Consider the following 19,682-nt stretch of genomic DNA (forward strand, 5'->3'; position numbering starts at 1 on the left):
TGGCATGCTCTGGTCCATTAGGTCATGAAGAGTTGGATATGACTAAACGACTAAACAACAACAAATAGTTCAAATCAGGAAAAATAACTACAGTAAATGGACAAAAGTACAAAGATTCACAAAATGTTTAGGGGTATGTGTACCTCTACGTCCCCCCCCCCCGAAAAAAAGCACTGGCTACACTGATACACTGTCTGACATCATACCATGAGATGTGTAGACCGTGCTGTCAGCTCTGGCTCACAGAAGATACTCCAGTTCCTGTCTGTACATTCCACCCTCCAGGTAAAGCTGCGCTCAGGCGCATGTGACTTATGACTAACAGTCAGGTGAACTTAATTTAGCACTTCTGTTCCCTGGTGAAATAAATTATTATGTACTGCAGGTAGATTAAAAAAAAACCTACTACTACTATTTGGGTGGTGTTGTGTATATATTGTTTGATTAAAACAAATGTAAACATGGGCATCTTAAGGAAGCACTTCTAACCTATTGCTGCACCAAATGCTATTGCCCATTGGGAGATTAAACCTAAATGTTTTGTGATGGGAGCAGGTATTTGGCTCTTCTGCTCACATTAATCACTTGGATCTTTGCTTTGACTTCTGGATCCCCAAATAAATCCTGAAACCTTCCAGGTTCTAAATGAAATAGTGCTTAGCTGCTTATTATTTCTGAAACTGATATTGAGATCCTGATTTCATGCTATCAGTACTTCACAGTCGGATTACTGTAATGAATTTGATTTCGATCACACCATATCTCTTGTGAGTTGCTAGTAAATGGTCCAGAACTTAACAGTTAGACTTCTTTCTTTTGAGGTGTCACTATCTTATCACTTGAATTCTTTTCACTGGAAAGCTTTACCAATGTAACTTAGAATCTAGACCTACTGTTGACCTTCAAATGGCATCAGCTCGTTTTTAGGCTTCTCCCTCCACCCCTCTTCAAACTCATAGCTCAGATCGCTTAATTAAAACTTTGTACCAGCAAGTTTCAGAATCTCACCCTCAGTGGTCACCAATGAATCCCTTGCTGTTGTTTTCTCAAGGAGGTAAAACTAGGCTTCTTTTAGTTGGCTTTAAAGGTGCAGCAATCACCTGTCTATCATTGCACTAGCAAGACCTAGGAAAACAAAAGCTTTTATTCTGAAGAAAGTAGGTGTGGTTCTCAAACTTGATTACGCATTTGACATAACTCCATAGGCACCTGATAGACCCATAGTGTAAGTGGAGGACATGCTGCTGAGCTGACCCTTAGTCAAGGCCCACTGAACCAAGCTACTACTCCTTCATGGGATATGGTAGCATATAACCTATGCATTTGGAAATATCTGCTATAGAAGTACGACTTCTATATGTAACTTAGATTACATGTGGGTGATTGCATGTCTTCATATCCTCTCAAATTTAATACTCCATGTATGTAAAAACATACCATTTTAGCCTTCCTTCACACAGAATCATAGAGTTGGAAGAGACCACAAGGGCCATCGAGTCCAACCCCCTGCCAAGCAGGAAACACCATCAGAGCACTCCTGACATATGGTTGTCAAGCCTCTGCTTAAAGACCTCCAAAGAAGGAGACTCCACCACACTCCTTGGCAGCAAATTCCACTGTCGAACAGCTCTTTCCTAGTGCACTAATTTTCCACGGACAGGTAAAAGATAAAGGTACCCCTGACCGTTAGGTCCAGTCACGGATGACTCTGGGGTTGCGGCGCTCATCTCGTTCTATAGGCCGAGGGAGCTGGCGTTTGTCCGCAGACAGCTTCCGGGTCATGTGGCCAGCATGACTAAGCCGCTTCTGGTGAACCAGAGCAGCACACGGAAACGCAGTTTACCTTCCCGCCGGAGCAGTACCTATTTATCTACTTGCACTTTGACGTGCTTTCGAACTTCTAGGTGGGCAGGAGCAGGGACTGAGCAATGGGAGCTCACCCTGTCTCAGGGATTCGAATCGCCGACCTTCTGATTGGCAAGCCCTAGGCTCTGTGGTTTAGACCAGAGTGCCACCCGCATCCCTTCTTTATATGGAAGCACATTCTAACATATGATTGTCCTGCAAGCTGAAGTGGTACCACATGGTTGTTCTGAATGTGTAGTTTAATTGGGATGGAATCCCTGACCTATAGAGGTTCAAGTAGATTGGGAACATCGTGTAGGTGAGTCTGTGCTGACAGTAGGGCTCTGATTGAAGGTCCAAGTGCACTCTTTCAGTGCATACAGTTTGCTTTTGGGATGTGAATGGGTATGTCTGCCTGTGCTGTTCTCTCACCAAATTGCACTACACACAGGGATTAGCATAAGGGCCTTGCATGGCTGACTTGTGCTGTGGAGAAAGTAGCTACATTGTTGTTGTTCTGCCATCTACTTGACATAGGAATAGCCTGGTGGATCAGGCCAATGGACCATCTAGTCCAGCATCCTGTTCTCATAGTGGCCAACCAGATGCCTGTGAAAAACCAGGGAACTACTTATTTATGTACCCTGCTGCACCTGATTGAACTTATAGTTTATAGATCTGGATATTACTGGACTAGAACTGAGAAACATTACATCTGAGTGATCCAGGTGTTAGATAAGTATGCAGTATCCATCACCTCCTGGGAAATAGAAGGGGAAGAAATGGAGGCAGTGAGAGATTTTACTTTCTTTGGCTCCATGATCACTGCAGATGGTGACAGTAGCCACAAAATTAAAAGACGCCTTCTTCTTGGGAGAAAAGCTATGACAAACCTAGACAGCATCTTAAAAAGCAGAGACATCACTTTGCCAATGAAGGTCCGTATAGTTAAAGCTATGGTTTTCCCAGTAGTGATGTATGGAAGTGAGAGCTGGACCATCAAGAAGGCTGATCGCCGAAGAATTGATGCTTTTGAATTATGGTGCTGGAGGAGACTCTTGAGAGTCCCATGGACTGCAAGAAGATCAAACCTATCCATTCTTAAGGAAATCAGCCCTGAGTGCTCTCTGGAAGGACAGATCCTGAAGCTGAGACTCCAATACTTTGGCCACCTCATGAAAAGAGAAGACTCCCTGGAAAAGACCCTGATGTTGGGAAAGATGGAGGGCACAAGGAGAAGGGGACGACAGAGGACGAGATGGTTGGATAGTGTTCTCGAAGCTACAAGCATGAGTTTGACTAAACTGCGGGAGGCAGTGGAAGACAGAAGTGCTCTGGTCCATGGGGTCATGAGGAGTCGGACACGACTAAACGACTAAGCAACAACAACAAAATCCTGTTCTTGGATTTTTATTTTTATTCATTTTTTTGCAGATGCTATGTCAAGCATCCCATATACATTCCTCCAAGTCAAAACTGATTTTTGTGTCTTTTATTCACTGATGATATTTGAAAGGCTTGACCCTAAATCATTACTCCTCTTTTACTGTTAAAAGTGCTGCTTTGAAATGTGTTTTCCATTATGTATTGAATTACTTGCAGCTGAGAATTGGCTAGGAGATGACAAATTCCTTTTGTACAGTAGTCCCACAAGGCTAATGTTGCTATTCCTGCATAATGAAAAAAAGTCATGTTTCAGTGCTAGAATTTAGGATTCTCTGCACCTATGCAATGTTGTATGCAAGACTTCGGGAAAGAAGGCTCCACTGGGTTTGATAAATGGTCAGCCATGTACTGCATGCCCCTTGAACTGGAGTATGGTCCTGAAGCGTGGTCATGCTAAACCAGACCATTGTTGTTGTTTAGTCGTTTAGTCATGTCCGACTCTTCGTGACCCCATGGACCATAGCATGCCAGGCACTCCTGTCTTCCACTGCCTCCCGCAGTTTGGTCAAACTCATGCTGGTAGCTTCGAGAACACTGTCCAACCATCTCGTCCTCTGTCGTCCCCTTCTCCTTGTGCCCTCAATCTTTCCCAACATCAGGGTTTTTTCCAAGGAGTCTTCTCTTCTCATGAGGTGGCCAAAGTATTGGAGCCTCAGCTTCACGATCTGCCCTTCCAGTAAGCACTCAGGGCTGACCATTAGGATTGGCTTATTTACTGTTACAGTGGTACCTCGGGTTACATACGCTTCAGGTTACATACGCTTCAGGTTACAGACTCTGCTAAACCAGAAATAGTACCTCGGGTTAAGAACTTTGCTTCAGGATGAGAACAGAAATCATGCTGCAGCAGTGCGGTGGCAGCGGGAGGCCCCATTAGGTAAAGTGGTGCTTCAGGTTAAGAACAGTTTCAGGTTAAGAATGGACCTCCAGAACGAATTAAGTTCTTAACCAGAGGTACCACTGTATCTGCAATGCATTTGCAACAAATATACTGCTCTGAATTGCAGTCTCCTTTCTGCTTTTTCATACAGGATTAAGATTGCTTACTTGGTGGTAAAGATCTGCTATAATTTTGGAGTCAAAGATATAATCTTGGAGTCAATGATATTTTAAACAAGCCAATCAGAAATGGTTTTGAACTTAGGAGACAATCTTAACCAGAAATGTGACCTGTTTTAATCAGAGGTTGGGGCTAAACTATAAACTTAAAATCATATTCATGCTTACTTGTGTTAGATTCAGTTAGATGCAAATTCTGGTCCTTGGTACACTCTGAATCAGCTGTTTTACAGGCCATGAATAGTGGGTTTACTTTGATTACACTGAAGAGGTGATAATGGCACTGTCCCATGTTTAATGCAACATTGTTAGATGTCCTTTCTCTTTTGTATTAAAACATTCACCTAGTCTTGAGCAGAAATAAAAGGTTCAAAGCTTGTCAGCATCAGTTTTATAGATAGCCATTGAAAAAAATAATAATGAGATATTGGGTATTGTAAGGCTCAAGGGCTGTCTTGCCAGACTCATTTATTTCCATTCACCTTTTGTCTGAATTGCAGACAGAAGACATTCAATTAAAATGTGTCACGTGTTATGTGTGATCTAATTTGTATTTGTAAATGGTACAGATTAGAGCACCAAGCTTCACATGCTCCCAACTTTTTGAAACATGTGCAGAACAGCTATCTCTTTGGGAAATGTTGGGTGTGTTTGCAAGAAAATTCACTGTTTGCTTATGGTTCATGGTACTGTATTTGTATCTGGTATTAATATTTTTATTCAAATCACTTGTACACCACCCTGGAATCTGTTAAGATAAAGTGCAGTTTTAAATAAAGCAAATAGGTAAATAATCTATGCTAAGCTGGTCCAAGTGTGCTTATTAGATGCATTTCAAATCAAATCTATCCTTAACTAATTAGTATATGGAGTATGTGTAGACCCTGATGTACAAACGTTAGTTACATTTTCTCCAGCCATCAGTAGCCATAACCTTTTGATGCAGACGTTCTGTTTTTTTCCACCATATTTCAGACACCTTGGCCTGGATCCAGAGAGCTGCTTAAACTTACTCAAGGCTCTTGTGCTGGCTTTTATCTTACTTTTCATTGAACAGCTGATCCCTATGCTGTATCACAAACTACTTTAGAAACTCCACTCACTTTCAATAGTAATTTGCCATGGGTGTGAGGTGGGTGGGGACGAACTTGATGCTAGTTTTTTTTTTTTTTATAATATTTTTTATTAGGTTTTCTTATACAAAGTCAATACAAAAAAGAGAAAATTAAACACAAAAAAAGGAAAGAAGAAAGAAAAAAAGAAATATAGAAAAATCCAATTTTCCAAACTATTTTTTCCAATCTAACCGGACTTCCCCACATCTTCCAGACCCTGCGTTCTTTACAATAAAACATCAGCAAATTGTTACCTTGTTTCGTACCTTGCTATATCTTTCAAATATTATGTTTCAAATTCAGAATGCTATTTCCCAATTTCTTATACCTTAAAATAAACATAATAAATTTACTTCAAATTTCTACCTTGTCTTTCTTAAAACTTAATTTCCAGTTCATCGATTCTAGTTGCTGAAGCTAAAATTTCCAAGTCATGCACCTTCTTAACATTCATACAGCTTATAATGTTTTTGCAAATAGTCCTTAAATTTTTTCCAGTCCTCTTCCATTGTTTCTTCTCCCGAATCTCGGATTCTGCCAGTCATTTCTGCCAATTCCATATAGTCCATCAATTGCGTCTGCCACTCTTCCAGTGTGGGTAATTCTTGTGTCTTCCAGTACTTTGCAATTAAGACTCTTGCTGCTGTAGTTGCATACATAAAAAAAGTTTTATCCTTCTTTAACACTTTCTGGTCTACAATGCCCAGGAGAAAGGCCTCCGGTTTCTTGGGAAAGGTATATCTAAATACCTTTTTTAACTCATTGTAAATCACTTCCCAGAAGGCCTTCACTTTTGGGCAGGTCCACCAGAGGTGAAAGAATGTCCCTTCAGCCTCCTTACATTTCCAACATTTATTGTCAGACAGGTGATATATCTTAGCAAGCTTGACTGGGGTCATGTACCACCTATATATCATTTTCATAATGTTTTCCTTCAAGGCATTACATGCCGTGAATTTCATTCCGGTAGTCCATAACCTTTCCCAGTCCTCAAACATGATGTTATACCCAATATCCTGGGCCCATTTTATCATGGCTGATTTAACTGTCTCAGAACTTGATGCTAGTTTTAGAGTTCTTTGGATCCTGGCCATTATTATTTTCCTGTTATAAATATATTAGGCATCTGGTTGGCCACTGGGAGAACAGGATGCTGGACTAAATGGGTCATTGGCCTGATCCAGCAGGCTTTTTTGTGTTCTTACGTTCGTTCTTCTCTGAACTATCAATTGCATTCCTTATATATGTGTAAGCTGAAGACAAGAGAGTTGGTGCCTTTTAAGGTTTCCTATGCTATACTCAGTAATATGCTTCAGATTGCAGATAGCTATCAGGAGACAAAAACTGACTTCCCTTGCTAATTGTTAATTCAGCAGTAGAGCAGGAAAGCTTTAATGTGAGCCATAGCTTTTATCTTTTTTGATGACTTAGGATTCTGTTTTTAAAAAAATGCCTGGCTAATGGACTCGCATTTTGCATCTCTAGATTACTTTTTTTTTGTATTGTGACTACCAATGTACAACTGAATTTCAGACCTATTTAGCATGGCCAACAAGCTCCTGTAAATATAAAAGTCCATGTTTTCACTTTTCTTCACACAGTTTTTTTCTAGTGTGAATTGCAGTGTTGTAAGTAGGTAATAAAACCACAGTGTAACTTGATTTTTATATAAGCAACTGTTTTTCCTTCTGTGGAATTAGGATCTAATTTGTGTGGACCCAATAAAATAATCCACCTGAGCCGTGCAGATTACAAAATAATGCTGCATAGTTTATTATCCAAATAAGATTGAAAAAAGTTGCCTCATTTAGATAAATGAATGTTTATTCAACCTGCTTGGCATTCTTGTAAATATATACAGCATGTGGGTCTTAGTGTGTTTACATTACCCATTTAGAGTACTGTACAATGAAGTTGCGTGTCCTCTGATACATTTCACAGCTTTTCACACACACACACACACACACATCGCAGTTCACATCAGCACAGCTTCGTTAGTACAGTGGTACCTCAGGTTAAGTACTTAATTCGTTTCGGAGGTCTGTACTTAACCTGAAACTGTTCTAAACCTGAAGCACCACTTTAGCTAATGGGGCCTCCTGCTGCCTCTGTGCCGCCGGAGCACGATTTCTGTTCTTATCCTGAAGCAAAGTTCTTAACCTGAAGCTCTATTTCTGGGTTAGCGGAGTCTGTAACCTGAAGTGTGTGTAACCTGAAGCGTATGTAATCCGAGGTACCACTGTATCAAGTTCGTCACTATTGAGCAGCATTGATACACCCTTTTGGATATGTTTCTGGTGTTACCTAGAGAGGAAGAATATTTATGTTTGAAACGCCTTGGGAAATATGCAAACTGCCTTATCAATAAAACTGTCTTGTACCCATTTCTTTGAGTAATGGATCAGGTTTACAGTCTAGCTTGCATCTTTGTCACTGGAGGCCCAAGTGGCCTCTGTGGGATGGAATGTCTTTCATCAGCTAAAGCTGGTGCACCAGCTGTGCCTTCTGTGAACAGCGAGGCAATTCATGCTCCCTTAACATCAAGGATTGACTAATTTAATACATTATCTGTGGGGCTACTTTGGAAGAGGGCTCCAGAAACTGAAGTTAGTTCAGAATAGAACCACTAGGCTACTGTTTGGGACTGGACACCGCAACTGTGCTTAATAGAGCTGCATTGGTCTGCCGCCCATTTTCAAGTCCAATCCAAAGAGCTGGTGCTTATCTGTAAAGCCCTACATTATTTTATATTCAAAGCCATACATTGCTTGATGCCTAGGTTTTGTTGTTGGCATCCATCTGTCTCAGGAGAGTATGCCTTCAGGGATAAAGTCAAACTGTTGGAGAGCTACAGTGCTTGCTGTGGCTGTAGAGACCAATATAGGAGAGACATGCTTTATTGCAGGTGGGATAGATAAAGGCGTCCAGTATTGCTGCTACAGGTGCACCATGGAGTTTCTTCCCTCTGTGTTCCTTTCAGCAGTCATTCTTCCTCTGGTCACTTCTGTGGATACACAACCTGTCTGTCTCCAGGCACTGCAATCTTCTGAAAAGGATTTCCATATGGTGGGGTTAATGTTGCAAACCTTATCATGTTTGTAGATGCAGAGTTAGTCTGCCAACAGGCCTAGTGCCTGCAGCCAGCTTTCATAGAGCACATCCTTGGGGATCCTGCCATCTTCCATTCTGTGGACATGATGAAGCCAGAGTAGATATCACTGAGACAGAAGTGACAACATGCTGGGAATGTGAGTTTGGGAGAGCACATCTTGATTTGAAATGCTGTCCAGCCATGTCATGCAACGTCAAAAATCTTTCTGATGCAGCGCATATGGAAGGCATTGAGGCATCACTTTTGGTGGGTGTAAGTTGCCCATGACTCACTTCCATAAAGCAGTGTGCTCAGCACACAAGTCTGGCAGACCCTCATATTGGTATTGGGCGTTACCATCACATTCTACCCTACCCTTTTGGAAAGGTGAGACAAGCCATTGCCATAGCGGCCTTGCCAATATGATTGTCTCTCTCAGTGTCAATGGAAAATTTGCTAGTTATGATAGAGCCTGGATAGACAAAATTGTCTACATCCTGACCTGATATTGGCATAGCTGTCAACTTTTCCCTTTTCTTGCGAGGAATCCTATTTGGAATAAGGGAATTCCCCTTAAAAAAAAGGGAAACGTTGACAGCTATGGATATTGGTCTTCATCAGGCTGATGGTGAGGCCGAACTCCATGGAGGATTGGGCAAAACATTTGATGAGTCTCTGTAGAGCTTCCTTGGAGTGTGCTGTCAAGGCTGTGTTATCTGCAAACAACATCTCATGGATAAGAACCCACCACACTTTTGTATTGGCATGGAGACATGCCAGGTTGAACAGACCCCCATCACTCCTTGCATGGATGTATGTTGGGTTGAAGTAACGACAGACGAGTAGCAGGTGTCATGTGAGAGGCATCTCTCAAGCAAGCCCCGAGAAGACTCTTTTATTGAATATTACAACATTGCCACAGGTGCGCTCGTTGCTGATTGGTTGATACAAACACAAAGCAACTTGTTGCTGATTGGTTAACACAAGTGAAAGGCAAGGGTTACATATAGGCATTAATCACCAATAGATTAAAGGCTGGGAAAGGGAGCACAGAACTAGACAGGCATGAAACCTCCTAATTAAATTATAACTAATGATTGATATAGCATGACTAAAACAATTACTAATGATTGATCATAACATGAAAGAATACAATAATCGTGTTCCGTAGATGTGGTCAACTATGCATTAAGAACAGGTCAGAGTATAATGTTTTCATGAACTTAAGATGAACTGAACATCCTAGGGAAATGAGGGAATGTCTTGGTATTTAGAACGGGTTGTGCAGTGTGTACAGAAGCAGAGGAAAAGCTTAGAAGCAAGACTTCCCATAATGCCAGAGAGAAGCTTAGAAGCAGGACTTCCCATCATGCCACAGTCATGTGCAGAGACAGAACTTCCCTTCATCTCCCCCTTTCTTTTCTTGTTTGTGAGGTGTTCTGGGTGAATAAGACAAAAATACTTCGGGATACGTGGTTTGCCAGCGAATGCCCGAAATAAGTCTGCCCACATCTCCCCTAATGTTTACTGCTGGTGCTGCCATTTCGCAAAGTAGGCAGCAAGGAGTTTATTGGGTGGCTGAGGGGGAGAGAGAAGCCGAGACAAAAGACTTATGAGGCCAGGAATGCATTGGAGGAAGCAACATAGCAAAATTAATATACATATTATGACAATGGCATATTGAAAGAGGTTACGAAGCCAAGTCAGGTTTGGTAACCAAGCGGTAAGCCACTGGGTGAAAGAATCCCAGAGGCCAGAAAATCCAACGTCCTGTTTAATGTGGTGTGTAAGATTTTGCAAATGAGAGATTTGGCTTTGAATGGCTTTAGAATTATCAGTAATATCGAAACAACACATGTCAGCCACTTGTTCACAACCATAATGATGAAGCATCAGCAAATAATCTATAGCAGCGCGGTTCTGCAAAAGTCCATGTTGGAGTTCACTTTGTTCTTTATTCAAAAGGTGAAGAGCTTGAGAAGTATAATTCAGGGCTTTTGCTGCAGAGCAAGCTAAAGAGTTAATGTTCCTACTATTGCGTACAGCCAATCCAGGGACTCCTAAGAGAGAAACAGCTAAAGAGATATATTCAGACCTACTGGGAAGAGAAATTGAATCGTCACAATCGTTAGTTAATTCAATAGAGCGGCGATATCGAGAGCGGGTCAAATGATGCTTTTTGGGTAATACGATGGACAAACGGCTTAAACAACAGGGTGTTCCATGGCTGATGTTTGCTGGAATGTAATTAAATGTATAGTGAGGACACGACCAGAACCAGCATGTCTTCAGTTGAACTGAAGGCATGCGAGAGCAACAGGGATTAAAATAGGCCAAAGAGAGTTGGAGCAAGAACACATTGCTGCTTCACGCTGCTTTTTATATGGAAGGCGTCTGAGGACGCCCGTCTTCCTGGGCAGTGGTGTGTATGTCCTCATGGGAGGACATGATCATGTTGTGATGGGCATTCCATCTTGTGGAACAGTGTGAAGAGTCCTTTTTGGCTGATGAGGTCAAAGGCCTTCACCAGGTCTATGAAGGCAATCTACAAGGAGTCACTGCTCTTGGCATTTCTCCTGCAGTTGGCGCAGTGAGAAAATCATGTCGACTGTTGACCTCTGATCTCTAAAACCACATTGCGACCCAGGATAGACCCTGTCAGCAAGTGACTGCAGTCTGTTGAGAACAACAAGGTGCAGTACTAAGCATGGTGATTCCATGGTAGTTGTTAGAATAATCACAGTCACCTATGTCCTTATAGAGGCTCCAAATGCTGGGGTTGTGCATATCTTATGGCATGGATCCCTTTTCCCAACACTGCAAGAGAAGGCCGTAGAGGTACGTCATGAGGGAGGAATTGAGGCAAGCTTTCAGCACTGTTGGGATTCCGTCCTGTCCTGGGGCTTAACCACATGCCTGAAAGATGATGGTATTTTTCAGCTCATCAAGGGAGGGAGGAATACCCAGCTCTTCCAACACAAGCAGAGTCTGGATGCTGTCAATTGCTGTGCTGGAGACCATGTTTTCCAGGGAGTACAGCTCTTGCTAGTGTTCTGCCCATTGCTTCATCTGCTTGCTGCAGTCTGTAAAGCTCTCTCCAGACAAGGTTTTCAGCAGTGCAGTTTTCCTGACTGTTGGTCCTTTTTCAGAAATTAGTATAGCCACTAGGCAGAAGAGGTTTAAGATGAGACTTTTCTTTCTCCTAGATGAGCTATCTTTGCTGGTTAATGAGCACCATCTGCCCCTCATTTCCTCAACAGCACCTGCAGAAAAAAGCCTTCCTGGCCATTGGACTCACTATTAGTCTCATCTGCTCAATCTGCTGGAGCCTGTCTTTGCATGCAGGGGATAGGCAAGTCCCTAATTCACCAAGGGTTTAGGAGCCATTGGGTACTCTCACCTTGTTTAGTCGGCCAGTCAGAGCTGTTTCCTGGGATGTGGCCACTGTCATATGCTGACAGCTTCTAGGTGCCACAGGTGAGGGCTGAGTGCATTGTGGGGACCAGGGTGAATGAACTACCCAGATCATCTCCTTCCAGCCGTCATGCTGTGAAGATCCCTCGACCTCTGGTGTGACACAAATCAGTGACCCAAGTCTGCTGACATGGGCACACCTTTACTTAGCAGAGCAAACTGTGCAATGAAAGAGGCTTGAGGCTTGTGGAGACATACTAACAAACTATGGATTTATTAAACATAAATCAAGACAAAGAAACATGTCTCTCTCTGCCGCCTCTTCCGAGAGAGCAAAACAACACTGCGGAAGTTCCGCTTACACCAGCAAACAGTGCTGGAATGTAAACAGACATGTGACATGTAACAGTTCCATGTCTGTAACTAAAGGTGGAATGGAAAATTCCCAAAAGGGCACACAACATGTCTTCCAACAGAGGTACTGCCCCTCCCTTAATACTTCATACACCAAGATATCCCCTACCCCCGGCCCATGTGCTGAGATCATTGGTGAAGGCTGTCCTTTAGGTGTCCAACATCTGACCTGAAAAGAGGAAGAGAACATTTTCAGTGATGGTACCCTGACTATTGGGCTTCCTCACTAGGGAGGCTTGCCTGGCACCCACTCTGTTATCTTTTTGGTGTCGGATAAATATTTTTAAAAAATGCTTACAGGCTTTAAAGTTCTGCCTGTTAATTTTAACTGCTGCTTCATTGCTGGTTTTATTGTGATTGTTTTGTTTTGCTGTATTGCACTGATTTTATTGCTGATTTCATGGTGAGAATGGTCCTATGAATATAAGTGGGGCTTGCAACAAGATGTTGCAGTGTGAAGTATTTATTGCTTAGTGTTCTAAAAAATTAGCCATTCACTCCTGCAGGATACATCATTCCATTCCTGCTTCCACCTGGCTTTCTGTGACACATAATTCTAGCCAGCATTTTATGATCACTGAGCGCACACATTCTGCAGCGAGTCCTCTCTTTCTTAGCACCCCATTTCCAGATTTTTGTACTTCTAGAAATAACGGGGCTTCCCCAGCATACTGATTTGATATGGGTAGTGCTGTTTTATCTGTATAAATGTAAGCACTTATTCCTCAATACCAGAAATAGCAGGAATATTTCCTAACACTTTTGAATTGGTGTAAAGCTGAAGTTGTTGAATTTTATACTGTGCCCATTTCTTTCACTTCTTTCAATTTCAAACAATCTTGAACTTTTACTGTTTTATTGGAAAGTTTCATCATTCCATAAGATATTTTCTTCCAAATGTTTTAAACACACCTTTCTTTTTTTGTCTCACCTTCAGGAGTGCGCCTAGACAGAGTACGTGGAGGTCGTCAGAAGTACAAGCGCAGAATAGATGCAGAAAATAGCCCATACCTGAATCCTCAGCTAGTTCAGCCAGCCAAAAAGCCATGTAAGTAAATCAGTTGGTGGTTTTTTCCTTGGTACGTATACATGAGGTTGCATCCCAGTAAAGCAAGAAGCATCCAAAACGAATCATATGCATTATGTTTCTTATCAATGATGATTTTGTAAACTATTCATATCATCCGTATCCTTTCTCTGAAGAGTCAAGAAAAGACTCTTTTAAGGGTGAGAGCTTGCTAATGCACAATTTATGCAGTGCAAATTTTACATTTACAGGTGATCTTTATTTTCAGTGGTACATAAAACAGCTCATGCTGTGATCATTAGTTCATTGAAGCTTCTAGTCTCAGATTTTACAAGAAAGTGATTTTTGCAGTTTTCACTAACTAAATGAGTTTGACTGCTCAACCTCCCAATGAAAATACATTAGGAGCCTCATTAATTTATAGCAATAGAAGGCTGACACACTACTAGCTAGTATTAGATTAAAGCAGGAAAGTGCTACACCTACAACATGCATAGAGAGGTGTTAATGTTCTCATATGCAGCTGATATTAAAAGAAAGAACAAGATACAGTTTGATAAGCTAAAGGCTTATAAAGCCATTTGTACAAATCATGCAGAAGCTGCTAATTCTCGAAGAAACAAGTTGGGTAGTCTATAAAAACAAGAATTAGCAGCCAACAGCACTTGTGAATTCTTTAGTATGTCACTTTCAAAATAGCTGTTTTGGTGTCTAAGCAGTGGCAGAAGCCTCCAGGCTACAAGAGCCTTCACTTTGGACAAGAGTAATAAAAGGCTCCAAGGATTACCCTGATGGCACTTACCTGCTTGTGTATAAGAAAAAAGCAGTATGTTGTTTTTCACCTCCCATTCCCCAGTAGGGGACACTACTGTGTGCATTACGCATGAGCATATGGAGACCTGGAAAGCAAATAAACAGAGTTTGAACTGTAAGCAAAAGGGCATTTTAGCTATGTCAAAGGGAAAAGAAACCAGTTTTACATAAAATTAAAGCTTAAGTGAACATATGGCATCGTTTCCTTTTGCCTTTCCAAAAAACATTATGCTGATTATACCTTCAATTGTCCAATCTGGCATCTTCCACACAGTCTGGATAAGCTGTTCCACCACTCTGTAAATACAATCTAGGGTTGCATTAAGCAGATTTTGCGCATTAAAATAAAAACTTTCTGATAATACAATAAAATTCAATAAACTCTAATGCTTAATTTCATTAGAGGTTTAGATTTTCTGGATGCACAGATTGCCAGCTTTTCATTTGTTTTATATTGTGCCATTGAGTTGAATTGCTGACAGCTCGGCACATGCGCTCACAATTAAGCCTTCTTATCACAGACATAGGTTAATGTGTCCCGGCAGAAAATGTGAGGAATTGGAAGGGTGCAATCCACCAGTAAGTCGTCTTGGGAATGCCCCATTAAAATGAACAGGCACTGTACAAGAATACTACTCTGCTCTTTCACAGCTCCCATTCATTTCAAAGGGAACTATGTAGTATAACCTTTCAGTGAATTGTCTTCCCTGTGCCTAGCCAAAATCATTGAGATATTACACAATATGCAATAATTTAATGAAACATATTTTAGAGGATTCTATTGCTCAAGATAAACTACCGTATTTTTCGCTCTATAACACGCACCCGACCATAACACGCACATAGTTTTTAGAGGAGGAAAATCCATAGGCATGCCACCCGTAGGCATTCCCTCCATAACACGCACAGACATTTCCCCTTACTTTCTAGGAGGAAAAAAGTGAGTGTTATGGTGCAAAAAATACGGTAGCTTCCGGTCCTCACATGCAGTCCTTTATTTAGATATTTATTTAATGGCTCCCTAATCATTTTTCTTAGTTCATCCTGTAAGAAACACATATAGCATAACTTCTTTTTGGTTCTTTTGCATCCGTCCCAGCAGGTGTCAAGAGTGAAACAGTGAAATCACTTTGACTAAAGAAGTAGCCAGGGAGATTTTCTGGGTTCTGACAGATAGTCTGAACACAACAAAGGCAGTGGAATGAAAATTGGGTTTTATTGATTCTAATTAGGGAAACGTTAAATAAGATTTACCTAGGAACCGTGCTTGTGGCTATTCTAACTGATGCGGCTTCCTGAGCACATTCAGAATGCCCCTGGATTTGTACTTTCAATACTGACAATGCTTTCCCCCCATAGCGAAATAATAGAGATTAGGAAATGTTCACAACACACACTTTTTTATTATTATTTCCTTTCTTTTCACCACAACCCAGTGGTCTGCCTACAGGTCTTGTCATGTGTCAGAACAATGGGTATGAAAACTCTGTGAACCTTAAATTAAACTGTACAGCATCCTGAATCACTGCACAAAGGGAAATGTTTAAGGGAAAAATAGAGAATATTTCATTTTCTACCACCCCATCCCTAAATATGCTGCTCTCATCCATGCTTTTTTTAAATAATTAACTTGGTGAGTCTTTGGCACTTCAACAAATTTGTTAAAATAGTTACTAGATTTCAAAATCCAAGCAACTCACATCTCCTCTGTCTGCATACATTTTATTACTAATACTAGACAAACCTTGGACTTTAAGAAAAGAAATATTTAAGAAAAGTTGTGAAAATATTTACTTGTTTGTTTTGGTAATTTTGTTATAGGAAGCAACCGTGGGTAATAAAACAGTGAATTAATGGAGGAGTGTGTGTGTGTGTGTGTGTGTGTGTGTGTCTGTGTCTGTGTCTGTGTCTGTGTCTGTGTCTGTGTCTGTGTGTGTGTGGACTGCAGCCAACAGTTTAACATCATCACTGAAAGCTGTTTATCAAGAAATACTAAAACTGCTATCTGTCACCTTTAGATGAGATAAATAATACCCATTAATTAGTCTGAGAATAGTAGAATGTTGGGGGGATTTTGTTCGTTTGTTGGTGTAGCTTTAGTAGTTCTTATGAAACAATGAGCATATACTCTAGGCCTGTTGCTAAGTACTGTAATAGCAGATCAGCTTTTGAATTTTCCTCCTCTGTGATTTGAATACATAATCTACATTAACTAGAATGGTCAAACAGTTGAAACAATCTCTGTTCCACCCTCTGTCCCACATCAACTTTCAGTCTAAGAGTTTCTCCATTCACTTGTGAACAGGACGCTTTTACATTGTAATAATAATAAACAAACATACTTGAAGTGGTGTCTTGTGTTTGGTTTATGAGGAACTGACATTTTTTAAATTTGTGACATACCTGTTTGTAAAATACTAGAGACAGAAATAGGTAAGAACTCCTGGATAAATTATACAATAGAACATTTAAAGAAAAATCTTAGAATGAAATTCCTCAGGTTTTATAGCCATTGAATGCAGTTTCTGAAAACACTTGAACTCCACTAAGTGACAATTTGAACCTTGGTTTCTCCCATCCTATACTTCACAACTTCACACTGGGTCTCATGAGTGGTATATATAGATTTATATGTTCACACCTGATCCCATTGAGGTAAATAACATTCCCACCAATTCTGGTAGATAGGGGCTATATCCCCAGACTAGCAGTGACATAGCAAATGTTATACAGGCCAAAACTTAATATTTGTGGATAGCTCAGTTGGTAGAGCATGAGACTCATAATCTCAGGATTATGGGTTCGAGCTCCATGTTGGGTGAAAGATTCCTGTGTTGCAAGGAGTTGGACTAGATTCTTAAGTGGAGTCATGGAAAATACAGTGATTAGTATTAACATATGTTCTGATCTATATTCACAGATAACAAGATTGTCTCTCATTTGCTGGTGGCTGAACCAGAGAAGATCTATGCCATGCCCGACCCCACTGTGCCAGACAGTGACATCAAGGCCCTCACCACTCTTTGTGACCTGGCAGACAGGGAGCTGGTGGTCATCATTGGATGGGCTAAACATATTCCAGGTACAGAATCTATAAACAAGTATATCTTATGAGATTTCTGTCTGTTAAAAACCATTACATAAAAGGTTAAATAAGAAAATAATACATGTAGGGCATTAAATGCAGAGACCACAAGGTAATAATGACTAGTTGTGGCTCTGTGGTCTAAACCACTGAGCCTAGGGCTTGCTGATCATAAGGTTGGCGGTTCGAATCCCCGTGACGGGGTGAGCTCCTGTTGCTCCTGCCAGCCTAGCAAAGTGCAAGTAGATAAATAGGTACCGCTCCGGTGGAAAGGTAAACGGCGTTTCCGTGCGCTGCTCTGGTTCGCCAGAAGCGGCTTAGTCATGCTGGCCACATGACCCAGAAGCTGTACCCCAGCTCCCTAGGCCAATAAAGCGAGATGAGCGCCGCAACCCCAGAGTCGGCCACGACTGGACCTGATGGTCAGGGGTCCCTTTACCTTTTTATGCTGCCTCTCCTTTAAACTAGCATTATATGCTGGGCCCACCTTGGTCCCTGTGAGTTGCACCTCTGCAGGCAGGGTTTTATTTCTTCTGGTTCTACCTTAGCAAAGCATGTAGGTTAAAGTCCTTTGTGACATGCACATCCAAAGGAGTCTTAATGGTCATAAAGCACTTGTGTGAAAACTGTGTTGGTTTAATATTTCCACATGCTGCCCACATTCCACAGAAAATAAACAGAGAATTTTGTCTTTTGCTTATACGTCTTGCCTCAGGCAACAGTAACTGGAAATAACATTTTGGAAGGAGTCTGTACATATCAAACAACTTAAGCTTTCTTTGGGTTCAGTGGAATTGTGCCTTCCGCCACACGTGCACCTTCCCACACCTACCCCATTTCACTTGGTTTGAATTTGTGTTGGCACACCTGTGTCCTAAAGCAGCTGACACTGTAGGCAGCCATAAACCATGAACCATGAGTACAGGTGTACGTTAATATCTGCAGACAACAAACAGTTGTCTAACAGTTCTAGATTACATGACCAGTATGATCTGCAACCGATGCTCTGATTTTTTCAAATAAATATTTAGCACTTCCTCCTTTAACAACCTTCCTTGTCTTCAGAGTTGGCCCAATACATCTTGCTACCAGGAGTGAAGCAGCAATTTGTTTATTTATTGTGTTCATATCCCACCTTTTTGGCCAAGGAGCTCAAGGTGGCACACATGGTTCTCCTCCTCCTTCTGTAATCCCTGTAGCAACCTAGGAGATGATTTGTGATACCATGATCAGCTCCTTGGTTTGAGGAACTGAGGGCTATTCTCCACAGGCTGTTGGATTGGGCATTCAGACGAGAAATACGCACAGTGCCTGCTTATTTGGCATTGTTACTCACTTTGCTAAGAATATGTGCACAGATGCTTACACCCCCCCCCCCCAGTGTGTGGATAGGCCTAACTGTTTCAGAGTAGCCACATGAGTTGTGAAGATTTCAAGAGGATTTGACAAAGAACATAAAATAGCTTCTGAGACTTTTTTTTTACTGCTCTCCTTAATGCTAGCTTAACACTTTGGATCAGGCACTGTCTCTTCCAGTGAATTTGAACAATGCAAGGCGCAATCCTGAATGATTCTAATTACTTCTCAAAACCAAATAATAAACAACTATCAATACACATCTAAATCATAATTTGCTTAGAAAGGAGGACAGTAACACACGTTCTGAAGCGCTCCGCATTTTCTTCACAGAAGAAATTTAGTTGTTCAGAGTTTGCATCACAAATGGCTTATAAACGAGCTTTTGAATCATGAGCAATGTTTTTCTGGTACAGTTAACTTATTTCTGTCTCCTTAAACTAGTTTGTCTTTATGCTTTGAATGCTACAGTAATTTCTTTAATCAAATTGATGGAAGTCCCTTTCCCAGCCCACACTGAAACCAATTTATTGGTCATGATACGCCAGCTATGTTACTAACAGTCGTAACGAACTGTCAGGCAATATCGCAGTGAAGCTAATTTGAAGTCATTAGGTGTGCAGCGTTCAGGCAACAATTTGTTACAGTGGTTAGGAACACAGCTGACATTTCTGAATGGCTTTGTTCAGAGCAGGTCTAGATGAGCCCAAGCAAATTGTAAACTAATTTAAACATCACTCTGTATTATACTAGCTACTTTGTCTTACACTGGTTGCTAATAAAGCACCCCAGATTAAGTCAAAGCTAGTTAAATAGGTGAGTTTGAGTTTCATCTCTGGACAATGCCTACATCAGTCTTACCAATATGGGGGCATTTGCCCTAGAAGTCGGTCAATAACGCATCATGGTGATTGCCAAATATATTTTATCAGTTTGATTTGTGTTGTGAATACACGACATAGGTTTGCTTGTGGGTATGGAAGAAACCAGGCAATCTAGAGGGAGAGAAAACAATGG

The 19,682-nt window shown here is 41.2% G+C and overlaps 1 protein-coding gene across 21 annotated transcripts in view; it reads left to right on the plus strand.

The window, feature by feature from the left end:
• The window catches only part of ESRRG (estrogen related receptor gamma), a 483,548-nt gene that overhangs the window by 404,159 nt on the left and 59,707 nt on the right, over positions 1 to 19,682 (plus strand). For all 21 annotated transcript variants that reach the window (XM_081000562.1, XM_081000567.1, XM_081000563.1 and 18 more), the window contains 2 exons: positions 13,322 to 13,432; positions 17,145 to 17,306. In XM_081000562.1, the coding sequence (XP_080856688.1) occupies positions 13,322 to 13,432; positions 17,145 to 17,306 (273 nt within the window). The remainder of the gene's footprint in view (positions 1 to 13,321; positions 13,433 to 17,144; positions 17,307 to 19,682) is intronic.

Source organism: Podarcis pityusensis (assembly GCF_964106645.2).
Source record: "Podarcis pityusensis genome assembly, chromosome: 3".
Taxonomy (NCBI): Eukaryota; Metazoa; Chordata; class Lepidosauria; order Squamata; family Lacertidae; genus Podarcis; species Podarcis pityusensis.